A 21403-nucleotide genomic window follows, 5' to 3' on the forward strand; every position below is an offset into this window, starting at 1 on the left:
AGGTGTAATGGCGGTGTCCTCATTGAGAAGTCACTGCTGGAGTGCCTGCTGTGTCAGTACTGTGGGGGTGCCGGTGGTGTCAGCACTGCGGGTGGCGGTGGGGGCTGCCATCTTGCGTCCGTCTTCCCCATTGAAGTCTAAGGGGAAGTGCTGATTGGCTCACTCAGTCAATCAGTGGTCATCCCATTAATTTCAATGGGACTTTTGAAATTGGTGCCCAAGCAAAAGGGAGACACGAGCTGCGGCTCGGATATCCTCGGCTCCCGGTTCGGGTGTGGTCGGATTGCAATGAATCTGAATAGCTCATCTCTAGTGGCTGTGCAACCCCAAATGCAGCAATCTGCAATGTGCTGTGTGTTCTGACACCTTTCAATCATAACCAGCATTAAATCATCTTCTCAATTTGTATTTATTTATTAACAGTTACTTATATAGTGGCCGTAACTAGGGTGGTGCGACCTGTGCCATGGCACAGGGCACCGCAGGGCAGGGGGCGCTGTTTGGGCCTGTCAATTTTCCTGTTTATTATCATTCTCACTTGTAGCTTCCTCTTCTTTTATCCCCAGCATCTCCTGGTCTCCCCTATCTCTTCCCTGGCCCTTCCCCATAAGGCCGTGGCCCTTTTTTCAGGTGCACTATCTTATGTGCCTATATAAAAATGGGGGGGGGGTCGGGCGCCAATGCTCACTCTGTCGCAGGTCACCAAAAAGTCTAGTTATGGCTCTGGCGCCAGCATATTACGTTGCCCTTCACAATTGGGACAAACGGTAGTTAAACAAGGCTGGGTAATAACAGAGAGACAGAGAGGTAAGAGGGCCCTGCTCGCCAGATTACAACCTATAGAGCTTACAATCTATAGAGCCTTGATGTGCAGTGCACTCCCTCTGGTTCTCTACCTTGCTCTACTTTATGTACAATCACGGTACTCACTATCACTGTGTTGTTCTTCTATCTTTTTACGTTCTGTAACTGTAGCTGCAATTCCACGCTGTGCTATGGAATATACACCAACTTCATGGCATCAAATCAGCTGCATGGATTCCGCACACAAGGGAAACAGGTCAACCGAGAGCTAGTTAGCTGTCAAGGGTGATCGCTGTCTTACAAGTACACAAAGAAAATTCCGTCCATCAATAAAACATCAAACACTGGCAATTCTATCAATAGTTTTTGACCATTGCAATTCCCTGCCATAATAGAGCTTATCACTTTTCAGGACCCCTCCTGGATGTTAGCAAGGAGATGCTCGCTTATCCTCAAACAGGTCTCAAGTGTTTGTCAGCCACATCCAATCTCCCTGCACTCTTAAGAGTAGTTTTAACCAGTTTCCTTCTACACAAATTACTGCTGATGCACTTGACCTGTCTGACACCAATTTTAGTAAATGGACTCGCATCTCCCATCATGCCACGTACTAAAGACTGCACCATACCAAGGTCAGGCTTTGTATCTCTACTAAATTGTCACTCACATGTTTTTACGTTTTTGTTCCTCCTAAACCTAAATATACGCAACATGATTTAATGTTAATAAGCAGATGTAAGCAAACATGTACTGTAATTAGCTGTAAACATGTGGTTAACATTAGGTGTCATTGACTATTTGAAAAGAGGAGGTCATTAATATTTACAGAATGGCCGCAGCATCTAAATGGTTTGTCTTCTGCCTTTACCCTGAATTTACATATTACAGGTTTCCCTGTAAGAACATGAATACGGCTGGTCTGCAATACAGTAGATATCTAGGGGTAAAGTTTTCGCACTGCGCATGTGTATGGATCACACCGCGCGTGCGCGAACTAGCCAGCACGATCGGTGTTAGGGTACACAGGCTACACGCAGTGTGTCCGCAGACCCTTTCGATACTGATTGACAGTAAGTGCCGTTTGTGGGTGGTGACGGGAGGTGGTCGGGCAAATGCAAGCATGCCTGTGATTTGGGACGCCGTTATAGGGGCGTGCATAATTAAGGGGGTGCAGCGACGACTCGATGCACGCAGGAAGGGGCCAAAATCCTGCGCGAGATCAGGTCAACCTCTTTTGTGCGTATGGTTCCGATGGTTCTCGATGTTACCGATGTTTACGCTATCTTGCAGACTACTCGGGATTTGAGTAAAGGGAAGTGGGCGGCATCGTGTAGTGCTGGGCGTCTGCATCTTATGCTTCGGTTGCCGTGCGTATGCATTAATTAGCATATATTCGCAGCGGCCGAGTGCGTGCGCACACTTGCGTTCCTAGCTGAATCAGGCCCTTAGTTCCTTTCTCCCTGTCAAGCCCATCTGTGTCCTGGTTGCACCTACAGAAAGTGGCATCCCTACCTCTTGTGACAACTGGTGCCAGTAGGGGTGGGCAGGCTTGTAGTGCGTAACCCGGCTCCCATCACTGAAGAGGAGGCGGCTCTTTGGTGTCACTCCTCAGCGGGTGACACCTGGGTGCGGTCCGCAAACCCCCACCCCTTGTGACACTGCTGCCTACAGCTGTGTCCTTTCTTACTGTTGCTTCAGTCGTGCTAAATAGCCCCTCTCAGCGCGCCAGGTCCTGGGCAACTTGGCTGTGTTGAGCGACTTTCTCAATGTGCTTGTTATATGAAGTTATAAAACGATAGGGAGTGACAAAAACGACATTGCTGGATTACACTGATCAATTTGGTGTGCGGCAATTGTACATCTGTGTGCGAGTGAGTTTGAACCTGTGTAAAAAGGGCTCCGAGGCAGCGGCCGCGGCTTTACCTCACGCAGAGTCCTGTTGTGTTTCATCTGTGACTTTGTACGTGTGTAAGACCAATTCCTGTGCGGATAAGGTCGGAGCCATGTGTGTCTGGTACACTGCGAGCTATGTTTTGCTGCATCTGTAACGCGACTAACATTCAAAATTTGAAGAAAAATATGGTATACTATTCCATTTGGAGCGTATCAGGCACACACGCGCCATATGGCGTGCAGTAATGGAGGACACATCTGTATGTCCAGGGACGCCCTCAGAGGTCCACTTTGAAGAACATAGAAGACCTTTCCATCAATTTCATTGCATTTTACATGATGATATTTATTTTTACAGACATCATTTACTCGTTTACTAAATGGTGGATATATGTATAGCATTTGGTTAACATTCTTATTTATCAAAACACAAATGGAACTGCGCTAGTGTTAACATAACTAATGTTGGAAAAAGCTGTATAATATGTTTGATTGAGCAGAAGAACTTCAAAAGGCTTTCTCAATAAATAACATTTATTTAAAATTCCATTCCTCCACAAGAATGCATATTACAAGAAAACGTGTTACAATATCAAACAATTGTAATTACGATAAAATGTATCTCTGCAGTTGCCAATACTATGATACAGTTTATTCACAGCAAGTTACTATTGTTCTCTCTGTATCCACCTGGGTTTAGCTCCTTTATATCCATATACAGGTTAACCAGTTTATATATAGTCTCGGTAAGCGTCTTAGTAATAAGAACAAAGTGGTATAAAAATGTTGCTCACCATACTCCGCCAAGTAATAACTAGCTGGTCAATATGCGCTTAGTATCCGGCTCTCGCCACAGTTGGATTTGTATTAGGAAAATAAACGCAGTCCCGGTTAGAGTGGCGTCTATGGTGTCTCGTTCTCTGTCTCCTTCCCGGCAACGGGACGGGAGAAACTCGCCTTCACAGTGCCGATGATACATGGGCGCACCAGTTATCTAGTGTAGAAGTCGGCTCACTCTAGCCCTTTGCTGTAGATATCCAGGCGCTCAGTAGCGCTAATGGCAGAGTGAGCACAGATGTAATTGCCGTAGTAGGCTAAAGCAACAAAAATAGGTGCAGTATCCCAGACGCTCAATGCTGCAATAAATGCCAGGGAGTTTGTAAGCATATAACTGGTAGTAGTCTGGTATAATGTAGCAAAACCAGGATTGGCTCTTTGAATAGGACCCTTATCGACGCGTTTTGCTCCTCTTCAGGGGCTTTATCAAGATAGAGGGTGCTTATCCTTGGCTCTCTTTTAAGCCCAAAGTTAATTGGTTGATTAGTTCTAAGGTGTAGCACATACTTAGTCACAGAGAGAAGATAAATCTCTCTCTCACTGTGGAATAAATGTTATGTTTAAGGAAAGCTATTTAAAGATATCACATATATTTATATTTATAATCATCCTACATATAATTAAATCTAATACTAATACTTAAATAGACAGTGTATTTAAACAAATAAACAAAAATAAAAAATAATGATACATAAATTATAATAAAAATAAAAATATACACACACATATTTTTTATATTATTTTAGAAAAACTCATCCAATATTTAATTTAGAGGGACATCTGAATGTACATCAGAAATAGTTTTATATCAATCTCCAGAAAAATATTTAGACATTATGCTAATGCTGTTATAATCTGCTATATCTCTAGCGCATATCCATACTTCCATACCCCTGATTTCAACATATATGGGTACATTAAGATAATAGTTTCATACATATATGTATATATAGTGGTATACACATCAGAGGATATGTACAGACATTTCTAGCTGCACATATTCCTCTGAATATAATAAGTACCATAAATGCATCAGTGAGGGGAAAAAATATATATGTATAATAAATGATGAAAGAAAAAAGCAAATCAATAGGAGGAAGAAGAAATATTGAGGGAAACAATCAAGTTAATAAAAATCAAGTTAATCAGAAGAGAGAGGGGGAGGGAAGGGGAAAAAACAGGGGGGCGGGTGAGAGGAAAGGGATGAGAACCACATTAAGTAAGCAAGTATAGTGTAATGGATGTCCTGATAAGCAGTCACCAACACCTCTGCAGCGACCGACGTCATCTTGCAGGTGTCTTGGTAGAGTGCCAACCCAAGCATCCTATGTGCGTGAGAAGTAGATTCATGCTATTGAGCTGCATCCCCTAATATCAGTGGCGTCCCTCCCCGCGGTGTCACCCAGTGCTGGGAGGGACGTATGGATGGCGGCGTAGCGCACCCCGAAAAGGGGGCGTGGCCACGGATGAAGGGACGTGGTCTCGTGGGAAGGGGGCGTGGCCTCACGGCCCTAATCCCGAAGTCCCGTTCTTAATATTACTTGGGGGGGAGGTGCAGGGGGTGCTGACTGCTTGTGTTGCAGTGCCGGCTCAGTGTCAGGAGCCAGGTGCTGCACTTAATACTACAGTGCAGCACCCGATTTTCATTCCAACCAATCAACTAGTTGAATGGTTGGATGTAAGTTGGTCTAGTGTGTGGCCAGCTTAACAGTCCAGGTTTTAAGGGTAGCCATAGTTGAGCACAGGTGACTTAATTAGTACCTTAGGAATTTTGATTTAACCATCTGTGCTTAAGCATGGATATCACTAAAACCAGAGCTGTTAGTGTGCCTTGAGGACGGAGGTTGGGAATCACTGCCTTAGCTGGTCTTAATTGACATAAGGGTGTGGTTAACCCTTTCCTCAGAATGTGGGAGAGACCCACTCTGTCACAGAAATCTTGCTGCAAATAATGAAGCAGACTGCAGGGTGCCTGCCCTGAGCATCCCTGTGCAGTAGCGCCACATGCAGGCAGGGGCGCCGATAGGGGGAGGGAGCGGGTACTAATTACCCGGGTTCGGCACGGCTCCCCCCCCCTTACATCACAGCAGCCCAGCACACACTGCACTGGGAGACTGCTTGCAGCCACAGCAGTCTCCTATGCCTGTCGGGGGAGCGATCAAGCTGATTGCGCCCCCCACTGGTTATGGCTGGGCTGAGGGGCCTTTTTACCGAAGGGGGCATGGCCACACCTCCCGCAATTAGGCCTCGTCCCCTTTTACATGGCGCGGCTCTTGGTGGGCCTGCATGCAGGTGCCGTGGGGCAGCAACGGTGCCATCCCCAGGGTCCTGTACAGCGACACAGGTCTCACACCCCTAGTTAGGACGATGCCTTCATGCATATGGTGCATACACACAGGTCGATTTTCAGGACGATATAAACAATATCGTTCCATCGTTTATATCGTTCTGTTTACTGGCCCCTTCAACGCAGGAGTTAGGATCAGTTTGTAAGACTCCAACACATATTGAATAAAAATAAAATGCATTTCAATTCTTACATAGACCGAACATAATTGAATACTATATTCTCTCTCTCTCTCTCTCTCTCTCTCTCTCTCTCTCTCTCTCTCTATATATATATATATATATATATATATATTATATTATATTCTATATTAAACATAGTATATAGTACTATATACTATGTTTATTCAAACAGAAATATGTAATTATAATTTATGATACACATCTTGCCATGTATGCGTCTGTTTATTGGACTATAAATAATAGCTATGTCCATATTTCGCATCGGCTTTGATGGTAATTCATCAGGCAATATGGACTTGTAAATAACATTTGTCAGCTATGCAGAATAACATATTTTAGCAGTTTTCCTGCAAAACTGCCAGTATTGAGGATTACTGTATGTTTCTTCATAAATAAATATTCATGTTTGCAGCACCACAATATCACAACTAACATTTCCGCTCAGTAGTCATGCAGCACTGAGGTCTCCTCCAGCTGCAGGCTGCACCTGGCATTGTCACATTTCTACTCAGAGAAACTGATTTATGTCTATTTTCTATTCTAGTTTGTTTTTCCTTGCTCAAAACTTATTGCGTGTTACCCATATTACTGACATACACTATGGCCCGCATTTAATTTGGAGCGAAAAGTCAGTTGCTGGACTTTTCGCCGTCTTCGCCGCTTTTCTGCGCGAAAAAGTATCGCCGAAACGGACTTTTCACCCTAAATTGCAGTGTAAAAACAAAGCTGCCCAGTATTTGTGGGCTACATGTAATCGCAGCCGGTATTTGCCCTGAATGCAAACATAATAAATGTATTTGCACCCCTTGTATTGAAGTATAGTTTGTTCCAGGAGCAAAGTTACTTTTTCTTTTTGCTCTTCTCACAACTCAGGATCAGCTCCGGGGCCTTTAGGTTGGGTAAACGTTTTTCAAAGTAAATTGAAGTGGCCCAACTCAGGGCCGGATCTGGGGGGAGCCGCGCCCTGTGCAGGACGGGACTCTAGCGCCCGTTACCTGCGCGCAGCGAAGTGGCCTATTTACCATAGGCCACGCCCCCTAAATGATGTTATTTGGGGGTATGCCCGTATGGCACGCCTCCAAGTAATGTCAGGCTGGGGGCGAGCCCGGCACTACGTCAGTGAGCTGGGCTGCCTCTAGCTCTCTTTCTGCAGTGAATGGATGCCGTGCGCATGTGCGCGCCATCCATTCCTTTTCTCCAGGGCCGGCACCGCCACACAGCTGCGGTGGCGGAGGTGCCCAACCTCCCGACCATCCGTGGGACACTTCGTCCTGCGGGTGCAACAGTAGGACAGTGCCCTTAAATGGGACTGTCCCGCTGAAATCGGGATTGGCTGGGAGGGGTGCGCCCTCTATGGGTTGGCGCCCCTGTTTGACCACACTGGTTGAATATGCCTCGAGCCGACCCTGGCCCAACTAATTTAGCAACTGGAAACCTGGGAGATTTCCCCCAGCATTTAGTCAAAATTGCCCCATTATTAGTCCTGTATAAAACATGTAGACATTTCTGATAATGTATTCACACAATGGACTAATAATAACTGTTGTCTGGCATATTAGTTACAGGGGTCTATTTACTAAGCAGTGTTAGGAGACAGATTGAAAAAAAAGTGATAAGAAAGTGATAAAGTGCCAGCCAATCAGCTCCCAACTGTCATCTCTCAAGTTGTGTTTGAAAAATGACAGTTGGGAGGTGATTGGCTGACACCTTATCACTCTCTTATCACTTTTCACTGTCTCCTAACACTGCTTAGTAAATAGACCCCACAGTCCTGTATTCCCAGGTTCTATGATATATGTTATTAACTCTATGGTTGCCCTAGGTGAGTGCTAAACGGCAATGAGGATGTGAGGGGGGGGATTGTGGCGCACTGGAACTGCCAGCCGTGGGAGTGAAATCAATGATCACATTATTTTGTCCTGACAATGGACCTCATTCAGAGGCGGTTGTTAGATGCAAGTGAGTTACCACCCACAGCTCTAGTGACCGACCAGGGTGATGGTCGCAATGGTCAAGACCATCGCGACCATCGGGGCTTGCAACTAGACCCTAAGGTTGGGACTCGGCACTCGCAAGCCCCAGGGAGCTTTCTGCTCTGATCGAGCAGGAAGCTCCCCACTGACATCATTGCTGATGTCAGTGAGGCCGCCCCCAAACGGCAAGCGTTCCTTCGGGAACACCTCCGTTTGGCCGGCCATGCCCCCTGCCTGCCTCCCAAAAGGGGCGAGCTGTCACTCACCATCGACAGTTTGCCCCCTTTGGTGCGAGACCTCTAGCGAGGGAACGCCCATCCGGCTCCGACGTGCGCATGCCCAGTGAGGGAACATCGACCCAGTTGCGAGCGCTCAGCGCTTGTGACCAGGTCTGAATGACCCCCAAAGTCTGCTACAGTTAAGTTGTGCACACACTTGCCGATATATTGTTCGTTGGAACAATATATCGGTAGCTGATCGGCAGGTATGTACATCATTCACAGACATATTACTGTAGGCCAGCCCTGCAGCACAACCGATGCTGATATATCATGCAGATATATCGGTATGTCTGGCTGTTTGTACATGCGATCAGCCGACGCTGACATCGCAACTGGGCGGGGACATTTAAATGCCCGCTTAGCTCTCATGTCTGGCCAGACACATTGAGTGGCATATTGGTAAGTGGGTATACAGTAGCCAACCAAATCGTCTGCTTGCTTGGCGTGACAGCTGGGTACATCTTTTAAGTGTGTTCCCAGCATTAGGAAGTATTGTGGTGTGGGGTTTAGAGACCTGTGTGGTATCTGGGGACACATTACTATTACATGGATATTATATATGGGACTTTTCTACTCCTGTTACGTGTGTTTTGTATGTACATGAATCATATGTAGAGTATGTGGCCAATATCTTACTTTTTCAAAGTTGGTTCTGAACCATCCTGACATTTTTAACATAAAATAACGATTTTGGTATACTTTGCACCTGCCCTGGGACTGTCAGAAAAAAGTTACGTTTAATTCTACAAAAAAAATACTGTGGCTAAAATTCTCGTGGCTAATTGAATAGTGAAAAGCCTGTGGTCAGCTGAATTTTCTCACGGCGCGGGAAAAAAAATATTTTAGTCTTATTTATTTTATTTCTTCTAATGGAAATTCTACTTGCTATTGTACAAAAAAAAATGTGCAGCAGTCAATATTTTTATATTGTATATTATATTAATAAATAAAAAATAGACATCACGTGATACACTGCTGTGCAGAGAGAGAGAGAGAGTTAGAGGGAGAGGGGGAAGAGAGAGAATGAGATAGGGAAGTGGGAGAGATAGGGACAATGGGGTCTATTCATAATCACTTAATTTCTACAAAAGCAGGTAAAAATGAACAGTTTCACCTGCATTTGTAGAAATTAAGTTTCCGGGCCATTCATCAAAAAGGTAAAGCAGTAGATATCACACATACCTCCTGCTCACCACTCACCTTTCTCTCCCGCTGTCCCCATACAATATTTTTGGAGCTTGACTGCTGAAGCAGTGAAGCCGCTTAGCGGAGACAGCTTATTTTCGGATCAGCAATCTCCGCGATGATGAATTGATCTGGCGCTCGCGGCGAGTTGGTAGGTTAATTATCGGGGTTCACTCGCACCCCGATAATTAACATAATGAATACACCCCAGAGAGAGAGGGAGGGGGAGAGAGGTAGATGGGAGAGAGAGACAGGAGGGTATAAAGAGAGATGGGGAGGGAGAGAGATAGAAAAAGAGGGAAGTAGATGGAAAAAGAGAGGGAGGGGAGAGAGAGAGGGCGAGAGAGGTGGGTGGGGGGAGAGAGACAGGAGGGTATAAAGAGAGAGGGGGAGGGAGAGAGATAGAATAAGAGGGAAGTAGATGGAAAAGAGAGGGAGGGGAGAGAGAGAGGGCGAGAGAGGTGGGTGGGGGGAGAGAGACAGGAGGGTATAAAGAGAGAGGGGGAGGGAGAGAGATAGAAAAAGAGGGAAGTAGATGGAAAAGAGAGGGAGGGGAGAGAGAGAGGGCGAGAGAGGTGGGTGGGGGGAGAGAGACAGGAGGGTATAAAGAAAGAGGGGGCAGGGAGGGAGCGGTAGAGAGAGAGAGAGAGCGAGAGAGAGAGGGAGAGAGTGAGAGAGAGAGCGAGGGAGAGGGAGAGAGAGGGAGAAAGTGAGAGGGAGAGAGGGAGAGAGAGGGAGAGGGAGAGAGGGAGAGAGAGAGCGAGGGAGAGGGAGAGAGAGGGAGAAAGTGAGAGGGAGAGGGAGAGAGGGAGAGAGAGGGAGAAAGTGAGAGGGAGAGAGGGAGAGAGAGGGAGAGGGGGAGAGGGAGAGAGAGAGAGAGAGAGAGAGAGAGAGAGAGAGAGAGAGAGAGAGAGAGAGAGAGAGAGAGAGAGAGAGAGAGAGAGAGAGAGAGGAAGGCAATTTACAGAACAACTGTTCACAATATGCTGGAACCAAAAGTTCTATTTTCATTTCACATGGTTTTATATGTAGTATCCTTATGTCAGCGTGCTTGTAGCACTAACATACAAACTCCTCCTTACAGGAGATATATACAGTAAGTGTGTCTTTCCCATTATGAAATATTCACAAAACAAACATGCTGTGTGGGGGAAGCTATAAGATGATGCACCGCAAGCTTCCTGTCCATCACTGTCCTATAGCAAACTCAACTCTGATCGTTTTGCATAACAACCGTTTTAACATAATCCTGCAATAAGTGGCTCAGTCCTGGAGTCCATTATATTCCTTCAGGGTAAATGTACCACACACTGTAATATTTCCCTTACTGCAGTCTATGCATGGATCACTTTTTGTTTACATAAAACCTCTGGTCAATTTTCTGTATGACGGTTATTACAGGCCATTATTTTTCTGTTGTGGCGAAGGCTGTTTTCTGACCTAATGTTTAAACTCTGGGCTTGAGATCCGGCATAGCGCTTGGATCAGCGGCAATTACATGGTGTTGCTGTAGATAGCAGTAAAAGCATTTATGGGGCTAAACATTAACATTAATCCCATGGTCAGTGAAATGACTGGAAAGGCTGCATTATTCTGTATAAAGTGCTGCTGAACTGGCACGCTGATTCTAACTGCGCTTCCAATTGGGTTTTTAATCATTATACCTGAAATGCGTCCATCCGGCACAAACCATATTCTTTCAGGTCATAGGGCGTCAGTTGTTTTTGAACCAATACAATATATTTTCATGTAAAGAAACATTACAAAATTCTATTGACATTTATTATTGTACCGGCTCTAGAACTACAGACACATGACTGGGGAACGGAGATCGTTAACGAAATGCGCAATTGGTTTTATTGAGTTCTGATTCTGATAAAAAATTGATGAATTGACGGCATCTTTTTGCTCTGCCCAATATGAACCTTACCCTCATAATTGGCAGAAAAAGAAATGTTTTCAATGGAATCCATATGACATACTGCCAGACTAAAGCCGGCGGATGTAATACCGACGCCAGAAGGCAGAAGAATGGACATCCCGACAATGTAAGTATTTATGCTATACCTAACTCTTTCCCCCCCTAACCCTAATCCTCCCTTAGGGGTGCCTAACCCTAACCTCCCTCCCTAGTGCCTAACCCTAACCTCCACCCAGGGGTGCCTAAACCTAACCCCCTCTCCCCGCAGCCTAGACCTAACCCTTCCAGGGGGGTGCCTCACCCTAACCTCCCCCTAGGGGTGCCTAACCCTAACTACCCCTTTCCCTAGTCTAACCCTCCCGGAGGGGTGCCTAACCCTAAGTTCCCCCGGGAGCCCCAAAACCTAACCGCCGCCCCCCGCGGCTATCCGCTTCCAACGCCCGGCTTACCTTTGTTCGGTATGCCGGGCGTCGGGATTTTGGTGTGGAGATAATGATAGACGTCGGGATTTCGACCGCCGGCTTCCTGACCTCATACCATTTTCAATGTGTATAAATAAATATCAGTGTTTTACAGTGGTCCAACTGGTTTGCTGGCAGTTGGTTGTTTTGAGAACTCAAGATGAAATTAGGGGTCTATTTACTAAGCAGTGTTAGGAGACAGAGTGAAAAGTGATAAGAAAGTGATAAGGTGCCAGCCAATCAGCTCCTAACTGTCATCTCACAGGCTGTGTTTGAAAAATGACAATTGGGAGCTGATAGGCTAGTACCTTATCACTTTCTTATCACTTTTCACTCTGTCTCCTAACACTGCTTAGTAAATAGAGCCCTTAGTCTTTTCTAATAGAAAATGGTCAAAGATGACAAATGAGTGAAATCTGTATTATAAAATAATTTTATTTTCAACTTTTTATTTAATTAGCATGAGAAAGAGTATACCATTGAAATATATACATAATAAGTCCAGACAGATACATATTATTTATTTATTTATTTATTAACAGTTTATTATATAGCGCAACATATTCTGTTGAACAAAACTGGGTAATAACAGACAGACATAGAAGTAGGAGGGCCCTGCTTGCAAGTTAACAATGCAATTTCCATATACAGTCAGGTGCATAAATATTGGGACATTGACAGAATTTTCATATTTTGACCTCTATTCACCACCACAATGGCTTGGAAATGAAACAAACAAGATGTGCTTTAACTGCAGACTTTCAGATTTAATTTGAGGGTAATTACATCCAAATCATGTGAACGGTGTAGGAATTACAACGGTTTCTATATGTGCCTCCTACTTTTTAAGGGGCCAAAAGTAATGGGACAAACTAAACAATCCTAAATCTAACTTTCACTTTTTAATACTTTAACATTACATTACAGCCTGAAGTCTGGAATGCATAGACATCACCAGACGCTGGGTTTCATCCCTGGTGATGCTCTGCCAGGCCTCTACTGCAAATGTCTTCAGTTCCTGCTTGTTCTTGGGGCATTTTCCCTTCAGTTTTGTCTTCATCAAGTGAAATGCATGCTCAATCGGATTCAGGTTAGGGGGTTGACTTGGCCATTGCATAACATTCCACTTTTTAGCCTTAAAAAACTCTTTGGTTGCTTTTGCAGTATACTTCGGGTCATTGTCCATCTGCACTGTGAAGCGCCGTCCAATGAGTTCTGAAGCATTTGACTGAAAATGAGCATATAATATTGCCCGAAACAATTCAGAATTCATTCTGCTGCTTTTGTCAGCAGTCACATCATCAATAAATACAAGGGAACCAGTTCCATTGGCAGCCATACATGCCCATGCCATGACACTACCACCACCATGCTTCACTGATGAAGTGGTATGTTTTGGATCATGAGCAGTTCCTTTCCTTCTCCATACTCTTCTCTTCCCATCACTCTGGTACAAGTTGATATTTGTCTCATCTGTCCATAGGATGTTGTTCCAGAACTGTAATGGCTTTTTTAGATGTTGTTTGGCAAACTCTAATCTGGTCTTCCTGATTTTGTGGCTCACCAATGGTTTACATCTTGTGGTGAACCCTCTATATTCACTCTTGTGAAGTCTTCTCTAGATTGTTGACTTTGACACATATACACCTAGCTCCTGGAGCGTGTTCTTGATTTGGCCAACTGTTGTGAAGGGGTTTTTCTTCACCAGGGAAATAATTCTTCTGTCATCCACTGCAGTTGTTTTCCGTGGTCTTCTGGGTCTTTTGGTGTTGCTGAGCTCTCCAGTGCGTTCTTTCTTTTTAAGAATGTTCCAAACAGTTGATTTGGCCACACCTAATGATTTTGCTATCTCTCTGATGGGTTTGTTGTGATTTTTCAGCCTACTGATGGCTTGCTTCACTGCTCTTTGGATCTCATATTGAGAGTCGACAGCAACTGATTCCAAATGCAAATGTCACACCTAGAATCAACTCCAGACCTTTTACCTGCTTAATTGATAATGAAATAATGAGGGAATAGACCACACCTGTCCATGAAATAGCTTTTGAGTTGATAGTCCCATTACTTTTGGCCCCTTAAAAAGTGGGAGGCACATATAGAAACCGTTGTAATTCCTACACCGTTGACCTGCTTTGGATGTAATTACCCTCAAATTAAATCTGAAAGTCTGCAGTTAAAGCACATCTTGTTTGTTTCATTTCAAATCCATTGAGGTGGTGAATAGAGGCCAAAATATGAAAATTCTGACAATGTCCCTGACTGATAGCACCTGACTGTACATATGGAAACAAAGTATCTGGTTTACATTTAGGTGTTAGCAATGTCCGAGGTCACCTGAATAATCGGTGTGTCAAATACAGATACAGTTAAATGCTTGAACTTAATTCAACAATCAAAAAAAATTATAAAATAAAAACAAGTAACTGATGACATATAGGGGAAGTACTATAGGAAAGGGAAGATAGGACAGCCTCTACCATACATATGGATAGTATTTAAAAAAAAAAAAAAATCGTCCCTAATATTCTAAATGGGGGCCGATACCTTCCAGACTTGTTAACACAATGCCTGCAGGCTATGAAGAGGTAGCCAATTGTCTATACAAATACCAACCAGTGCTTTCAAAAAGTTTTTGAATATGCGTCTGAGTGTCAGTATCAAAGTGATCAATATAGATGCCCCATTTTTTTGTAGAAATTGGCTCCCCCTTTTTTTAACATCGGGTAAAGTGGAGCCTCTTTCAAGATACAGAGGGCCTGATTCAGACCCGGTCGCAAGCGCTGTGCACTCACAACCGGGTCGATGGTAGGCCAGTGCGCATGCGCACGACGGAGCCGGCTCCGTTGTGCTCATGCGCGAGACCCAGATAGCGACAGGCACTCCATCACTCCGGGTCTCGTACCATAGGGGGCGGAGGCGTTCCCATGGGAACGCCTACCATCTGGGGTCGGCCCCACTGTTAGAGCCGAAAGCTCTCTGGGGCTTGCGGCAACGAGACCCTACCACAAGGGTCTCGACGCAAGCCCGATGGTCGCGATGGTCTTGACCATCGCGACTATCATCATGGCCGCTCGCTATAGCTGTGGGTGGTCATCCAAAGCTATGCGAGTGGCCAGGAGGCCGTTCTGAAAAAAAAAAATGCCCGGCCCTGATTCAGAGCGAGCGTTCTGTCAGAGCGACCGGCTCTGAATCAGGCCCAGAGTACATAGTTGCATGGTTTTGTCCTCTGCTAAAGACAGAGTAGATCGATTCGGCCAATATTTCAGAATTAACTTTTTTGCTACTGCCAAAATAACCGTTACCAGTGGAATCATTTCTGTCTGTCTGGGACCCAAATCCCATTCCATAAAATTTGAGCAAAAGGCAGGCCTCAGGAGTCTTTGTTAAACTTATAGAGAATACCTGATTGTGAAAGAAGGAAGCTCCCTGTAAAGTGTATAAAATGATTTTTCTGCACCGTCAGTGTCTTTTTGTTGTTTGAAAAGCTGTTAGAAGATTTGCAAATCGATTCGCTGTTGAATTGTTGGCACTATTTCAGATCATCCCTCATATACTACATAATCATTAGCAAAATGAATGTAAATGATATAGGGGCATATTTATTAATAACCAAGACTTGGTCCCGATAATTACAATTTCTTATCGTGGCAAAACGAAATAATGTATTGTATGGATGTATTATTATTCACATGCAAGAACAGGGGCTCCGGAGCCCGTCCTTGAGTTGTGGTGGAAGTAAAGTGATTGTTAATGTAGACCTGGACGCATATTGAATTTAATTTGCATTTATAACTGCACTTCATTACATTATATATTGTGCAGAAATAGAGTCATTTAAATGTGTGCCTCCAATTTCTCTGTAGTATTGCAGGTTGAATACACACTTCTTACTTCTGATGCATCATGAGATAAACAGAGGGTTTCAAAGCAAAAAACATAATGTGTTGCTCATAGCAACCAGTCAGTCTATTTAATATATCTATTTTCTCTCTCTGCCTTTCTATCTAATAAACATCTAATATTTATATATCTCTCTCTCTCATATGTCTCTATACATCTATTTTTATCTCATACTATCTATCTATCTATCTCATATCTATCTATCTATCTATCTCATATCTATCTATCTATCTATCTATCTATCTATCTATCTATCTATCTCATCTCTATCTAGCTCATCTCTATCTGTCTCATATCTATCTATCTATCTATCTATCTATCTATCTCATATCTATCTATCTATCTATCTATCTATCTATCTATCTATCTATATATCTATCTCATATCTATCTATCTATCTCATATCTATCTATCTATCTATCTATCTATATATCTATCTCATATCTATCTACCTATCTATCTATCTATCTATCTATCTATGTATCTCATATCTATCTATCTATCTATCTATCTATCTATCTATCTATCTATCTATGTATCTATCTATGTATCTCATATCTATCTATCTATCTATATATCTATCTATCTCATATCTGTCTGTCATTCATTCAGTCTGTTGATGTGCTGCTATACAGTGCAGTTAAAAGGCTGAAAATTAAAATACCCAACATTTGGAGCCTGCCAGCAAATGGACTGCATGACCCAATCATACATCTCTGTAATTTTTGTGTTTGGGAATGGAAATGATGTTTTCCTCTGTATTAAATGCTTATACACACTGAGCTTTTCTTCTCACTTCAAAAATGACAGGAGAAGAGTCAGAGTAACTAAATGTTTTCCATTTGCAGAATCTGGGTTACACCGGCAGCAAATCTTTCTGCAAAGACCTTCAAATGTTGCAGTTATCGAAGGACAAGACGCGGTTCTGGAATGTGCTGTGTCTGGGTATCCCACGCCAACCATCTTCTGGATGCGAGGGGAGGAAGTCATTCCAGCAAGGCATGTACTAATAATAATACATACATACGTAAATGCTCTATAACACATATTCCCAGCATACCCTGCCAGCTAGTGACATAATAGGACTATGAGGCATATTTATTAACAATTGCCATCTGTCCCCCAACATTTACTCTCCTTATCTCTACATACTGTATCATGGCAATAAGGAAAAACTTTTGGAGGTAAAGTATGTATTATCCTACAGTTGCCAGGGCCTCTTGCCTGATAAGAGCCCACCCTGACAATTAATAAGAAGTAAAGTGATATTAAGGCCTAGATTTATGAACGAGTGATATTCTTGTTATCACTCGTTACTAATCTTAAGGAGCTGATTGGTTAGAGCACCATTTAAGATTAGTAACAAGTGATAACAAGAATATCACTCGTTGATAACTCTGGGCCTATATCCTGCTTTCCATCTTGTTAAATACTAGTCATATTTAGGCCCAGTGATATTATTATCACTCATTACTAATCTTAAATGGTGCTCCAACCAATCAGCTCCTACATGTCATTTTTCAAACACATGACAGTTAGGAGCTGATTGGTTGGCACACCATTTAAGATAAGTAACGAGTGATTAAAGAATATCAGTCATCGATAAGTCTGCATCCTAATCTGTCCTTAAACATGTCCTTAAACAGCCAATTCCATATGTTTCATGGGACAGGATATCATTTGCTGATTATGTCCCTACAAGAGTTGTATACTAAGGTCCGAGTTTTCAGAAGCAGCGTTATTCCGGTGATCTCAGCTGCAGATTCGCTGTAAAGCACCAATGATTTAAATGCCCAAACCACCCTGCTTTAAACTATTGCCGTTTTAAATCTGCAGCCGAGATCTCCAGAATCTCACTACTACTGAAAACTCGTACCCTATAACATTACCCCCTGTATATTGAATGTCTTGTAAAGTCCCTTCCGTCTAAAAAGCTCAGGAGAAGTCTGAAAAGTGCTCAATTGTTGGTTCATGAAGATTTAATACATCTATGAAAAACATTATTACTCCTATAAAGACATTGTATTGATGAATGCTAATTGCTTTTTCGTTATTTATTTTGTGCCTCTGAAACATTCTGACAAGCAGAACCATAAACAAACACGGCTTGTTTACTGCTGCGCGGTAGTAGCCCGCATTCTAGCTGCTGATTTTTATTTTCGTTATGAGGTGTCAGGATGCCTACATATTATTTTTCAATCATCACAAAGCCTAGGAAAATGCAGCTTTCAGATGTAATGACAACATGCTAGAGAGTGCAAGAGATAACATGAAACACCTGCAACTCCAGATATCATTAATTCTGATTGTTCCACTGGAACAGACGATCGTTGTATTTTTTTTGTCCCTGGAGAAGCATCATACACCTGACTGACTATGGAGTGAGAAATTATAGGACTGTGAGGCTAAAAAGGATTCCAAACCCCAGCAAAGAACAATCAAATAAACGCAATCATAAAGAAAATTTCTGAGTGTTATTTAAACACACAAAATAACTGGGTAGAGTAAAACATCTGAGGAATAATGTTTGCTCTAACCCTCAAATATGATTGTCATCAAAGAAAACTTTAAATTTTAATGTGATGTTTTTTAGTCTCTGGCCCTCATTCAGAGCCGCACGCTATTTGCGGTCGTTCGTTTAAAAACAAGGGGTGGCTATTTAAATGATCCGTACGCACATTGCAGTGTGTTCACACCTCTAAGTCTGAACGAACGAGCAAAACATACGCTCGTTTATTTGTTAAAAACGCCCCCTGGCCGCACACATCCTACGTCATGTCCGCTATTTATTAGATTAATCGAGTACATCGACCAGCGTATGAACTGCTCGCTATTCTTGTGGTTGGTGTTTGCTACCACAAATTTGCGTGCAGTACTGGCTATAAAATAACCCAGTGACGTGGTCAATGACGCTGCTGTTTTAAATATACACACCCATAAAACGCCCGTTTTGACCTTTAAGCACGCCTGCGTTCGGATCTCCACTCCCCATTTTCAAGCACCTTCCCCTGTTACCACCCACATACGCCTCATTCTGTCACTCAAAATAGCAGGCACTCGCTATATAGCGTACAAAGGATTTTCAACCGCACTGACTGGTTCGCGCATGCGTACTAAAAAGCGTACGCATGCGCAGATGTGCAAACATCGCTCGGAACGAGCGTACTGCCGCTAACGAGCGGCTCTGAATGAGGGCCTTTGTTTTATTGTCTTATTTACTATCTACAGTATCTATCAAATATATCTGCAGCTTTGGACTAAATCACAGTCATCAGATGTCACTCCCGTTTTTTTGGTTTTGGATCCGGATTCATCTTCGTGTTTTGGTTTTGCAAAACCACCCTCGCGTGTTATGGTTTTGGTTTTGGATCTGTATTTTTTTTTTTAAATAAGAACACAGTTAAAATTACATCATTTTGACCTGTTAGCATGCAATCCAAAACCCAAGTTCGGTTTTTAAATCCGAGTTCCAAACGTCAGGAAGATCCGAACTGAGACTCGTTACCCCCAAAGTGATTCCGAACTTGGACTCGGTTCGACTCGGAACACCTAAATTTGGTTGTGGTCAGTTCTCTGAGAACTGGACCCGCACATTTATACAAGCAACCATAGTAGTTTGTGAAGAAAAGTATAAATTTTAGTAACAAGTACATAGAAATGCGAAGATGTCGCGGAAGCATTCTTTATGTCCAATGTCATGTCATTAAATGTCATTGTCATGGATTCAGGGCTTTATTTGTCCCTGGTGGTTCAGTGGCTGCGTTATGTATCATAATAACAATACATATTTATTATTAACAATTATTTCTATAGTGCACACATATTATGCAGCGTTTTAGAGAGATTATTCAGTTATTCACAGCAGTCCCTGCCCCAGTGGAGCTTACAATCTATATTGCTTGCCACATGTACACACACAGTGTTTGGAGGACCAATTAGAGTATGACTTGTTGACGATCCTCCTCATCCTACCATCAGCATGATCAATTGCATTCACATTCAACATGTGCAAGCCCTGCTGTTGACAGCAATTGATAGATGTACTATAGAACACGTAGTGATCTGCACCATATCTCCAAATTGCTATTGAACATTCTATTTCTTCGATCAATAATTGATTTCATTTCCTTAATTTTCAAGGACAAGGAAATACTCTCTCCTGGGAGGCAGCAACCTGCTGATTACGAATGTAACGGATGACTGTGCCGGGACGTATACCTGCGTGGTCACCTACAAAAACGAAAACAGCAGCGCGTCAGCGGAACTGAGCGTCATGGGTAAGTGCTCCAGGGTGATAATAACGTCCATTGTGCAGGACACCGGAAAAAGCCTTTTCATTGTTATTATGTCACGTGTCATGTGTACCTTCAGGCGGAGAGGTTTTAAACCTTTAAAAGAACTTAAGAGGAAGTGTTACCTATATCAACCAATCAGATTATAGAGCTATCAATTTACAGAATGTACTAGATAAATGATAACTACAACTGATTAGTTGCTTTGGGCAATTTCTCCTCTTTTGAGGGTTTACATGTGACACCTGGTTATTTTAATTACCCACCGAGTACTGTTGAACCGTTACATTGGCTAGAGTAGGAGTGCTGAGTTATCAAGCTACATGATACTTTTGTGTTGGATATATATATATATTTACCAAGCGGCAGCACTCAATTCTGATTCAGGAAACGAAATGCGTGGTTAGATACCTAACCACGCATCTCGTTTCCTGAATCAGCATTGAGTGCCACCACTTGGTAAATATATCTGCTCTGGCTCATACGTGGGTTTTTGTTTGGAGGGCACCTGCCTTCATTTGTTTTGGGCACAGTGAAGAGTGCTGCATTACTGGGACTTTATATATATATATATATATATATATATATATATATATATATATGTGTGTGTGCATATATATATATATATATATATATATAAGTAGAATAAACTGCGTCACTCCGGTAATTTAAGTTACCAATAAAGTGTATTTATAGCATGTGAAGTCGATGTTTCGGGGCCATAGCACCCCGAAACGCTACCTTGACTAAGGGGCACTATGGCTCCGAAATGTCGGCTTCACATGCTATAAATACACTTTATTGGTAACTTAAATTCCCGGAGTGCCGCTGTTTTTTCTACTTATAGATATAGATATATATATATATAAGAATTTCCATTTTTGTACTCTGAGGGAGGTATAGCTCTTGCCATCCTTCAAGCATATACTTCTGACCCATGTAAAACGTGCCATTCAGATCACAGATTCGAAGGTACATGCCCTTGGTCAATGGGAACGAGGTTTCCTTATTTTATATAGATATATATATATATATAAGTAGAAAAAACAGCGGCACTCCGGGAATTTAAGTTACCAATAAAGTGTATTTATAGCATGTGAAGCCGACATTTCGGAGCCATAGTGCCCCTTAGTCAAGGTAGCGTTTCGGGGTGCTATGGCCCCGAAACATCGACTTCACATGCTATAAATACACTTTATTGGTAACTTAAATTACCGGAGTGACGCAGTTTTTTCTACTCTATGCATTACAACCAACGGAGGGCACCTGGCTCCAGTACTATGTCAAGAAGAGTCGGCCGGGCTGTACCTAAATATATATATATGTA

At 42.9% G+C, this 21403-nt stretch overlaps 1 protein-coding gene across 1 annotated transcript in view; it reads left to right on the forward strand.

The window, feature by feature from the left end:
* DCC (DCC netrin 1 receptor) overlaps nt 1-21403 on the forward strand; it is an 845884-nt gene that overhangs the window by 404373 nt on the left and 420108 nt on the right. Inside the window, exons 4-5 of the mRNA XM_088453001.1 lie at nt 16633-16783; nt 19925-20061. Of these exons, the coding sequence (XP_088309127.1) occupies nt 16633-16783; nt 19925-20061 (288 nt within the window). The remainder of the gene's footprint in view (nt 1-16632; nt 16784-19924; nt 20062-21403) is intronic.

This window comes from Taudactylus pleione, unplaced genomic scaffold, assembly GCF_031769625.1.
Source record: "Taudactylus pleione unplaced genomic scaffold, aTauple2 ptg000562l, whole genome shotgun sequence".
Taxonomy (NCBI): Eukaryota; Metazoa; Chordata; class Amphibia; order Anura; family Myobatrachidae; genus Taudactylus; species Taudactylus pleione.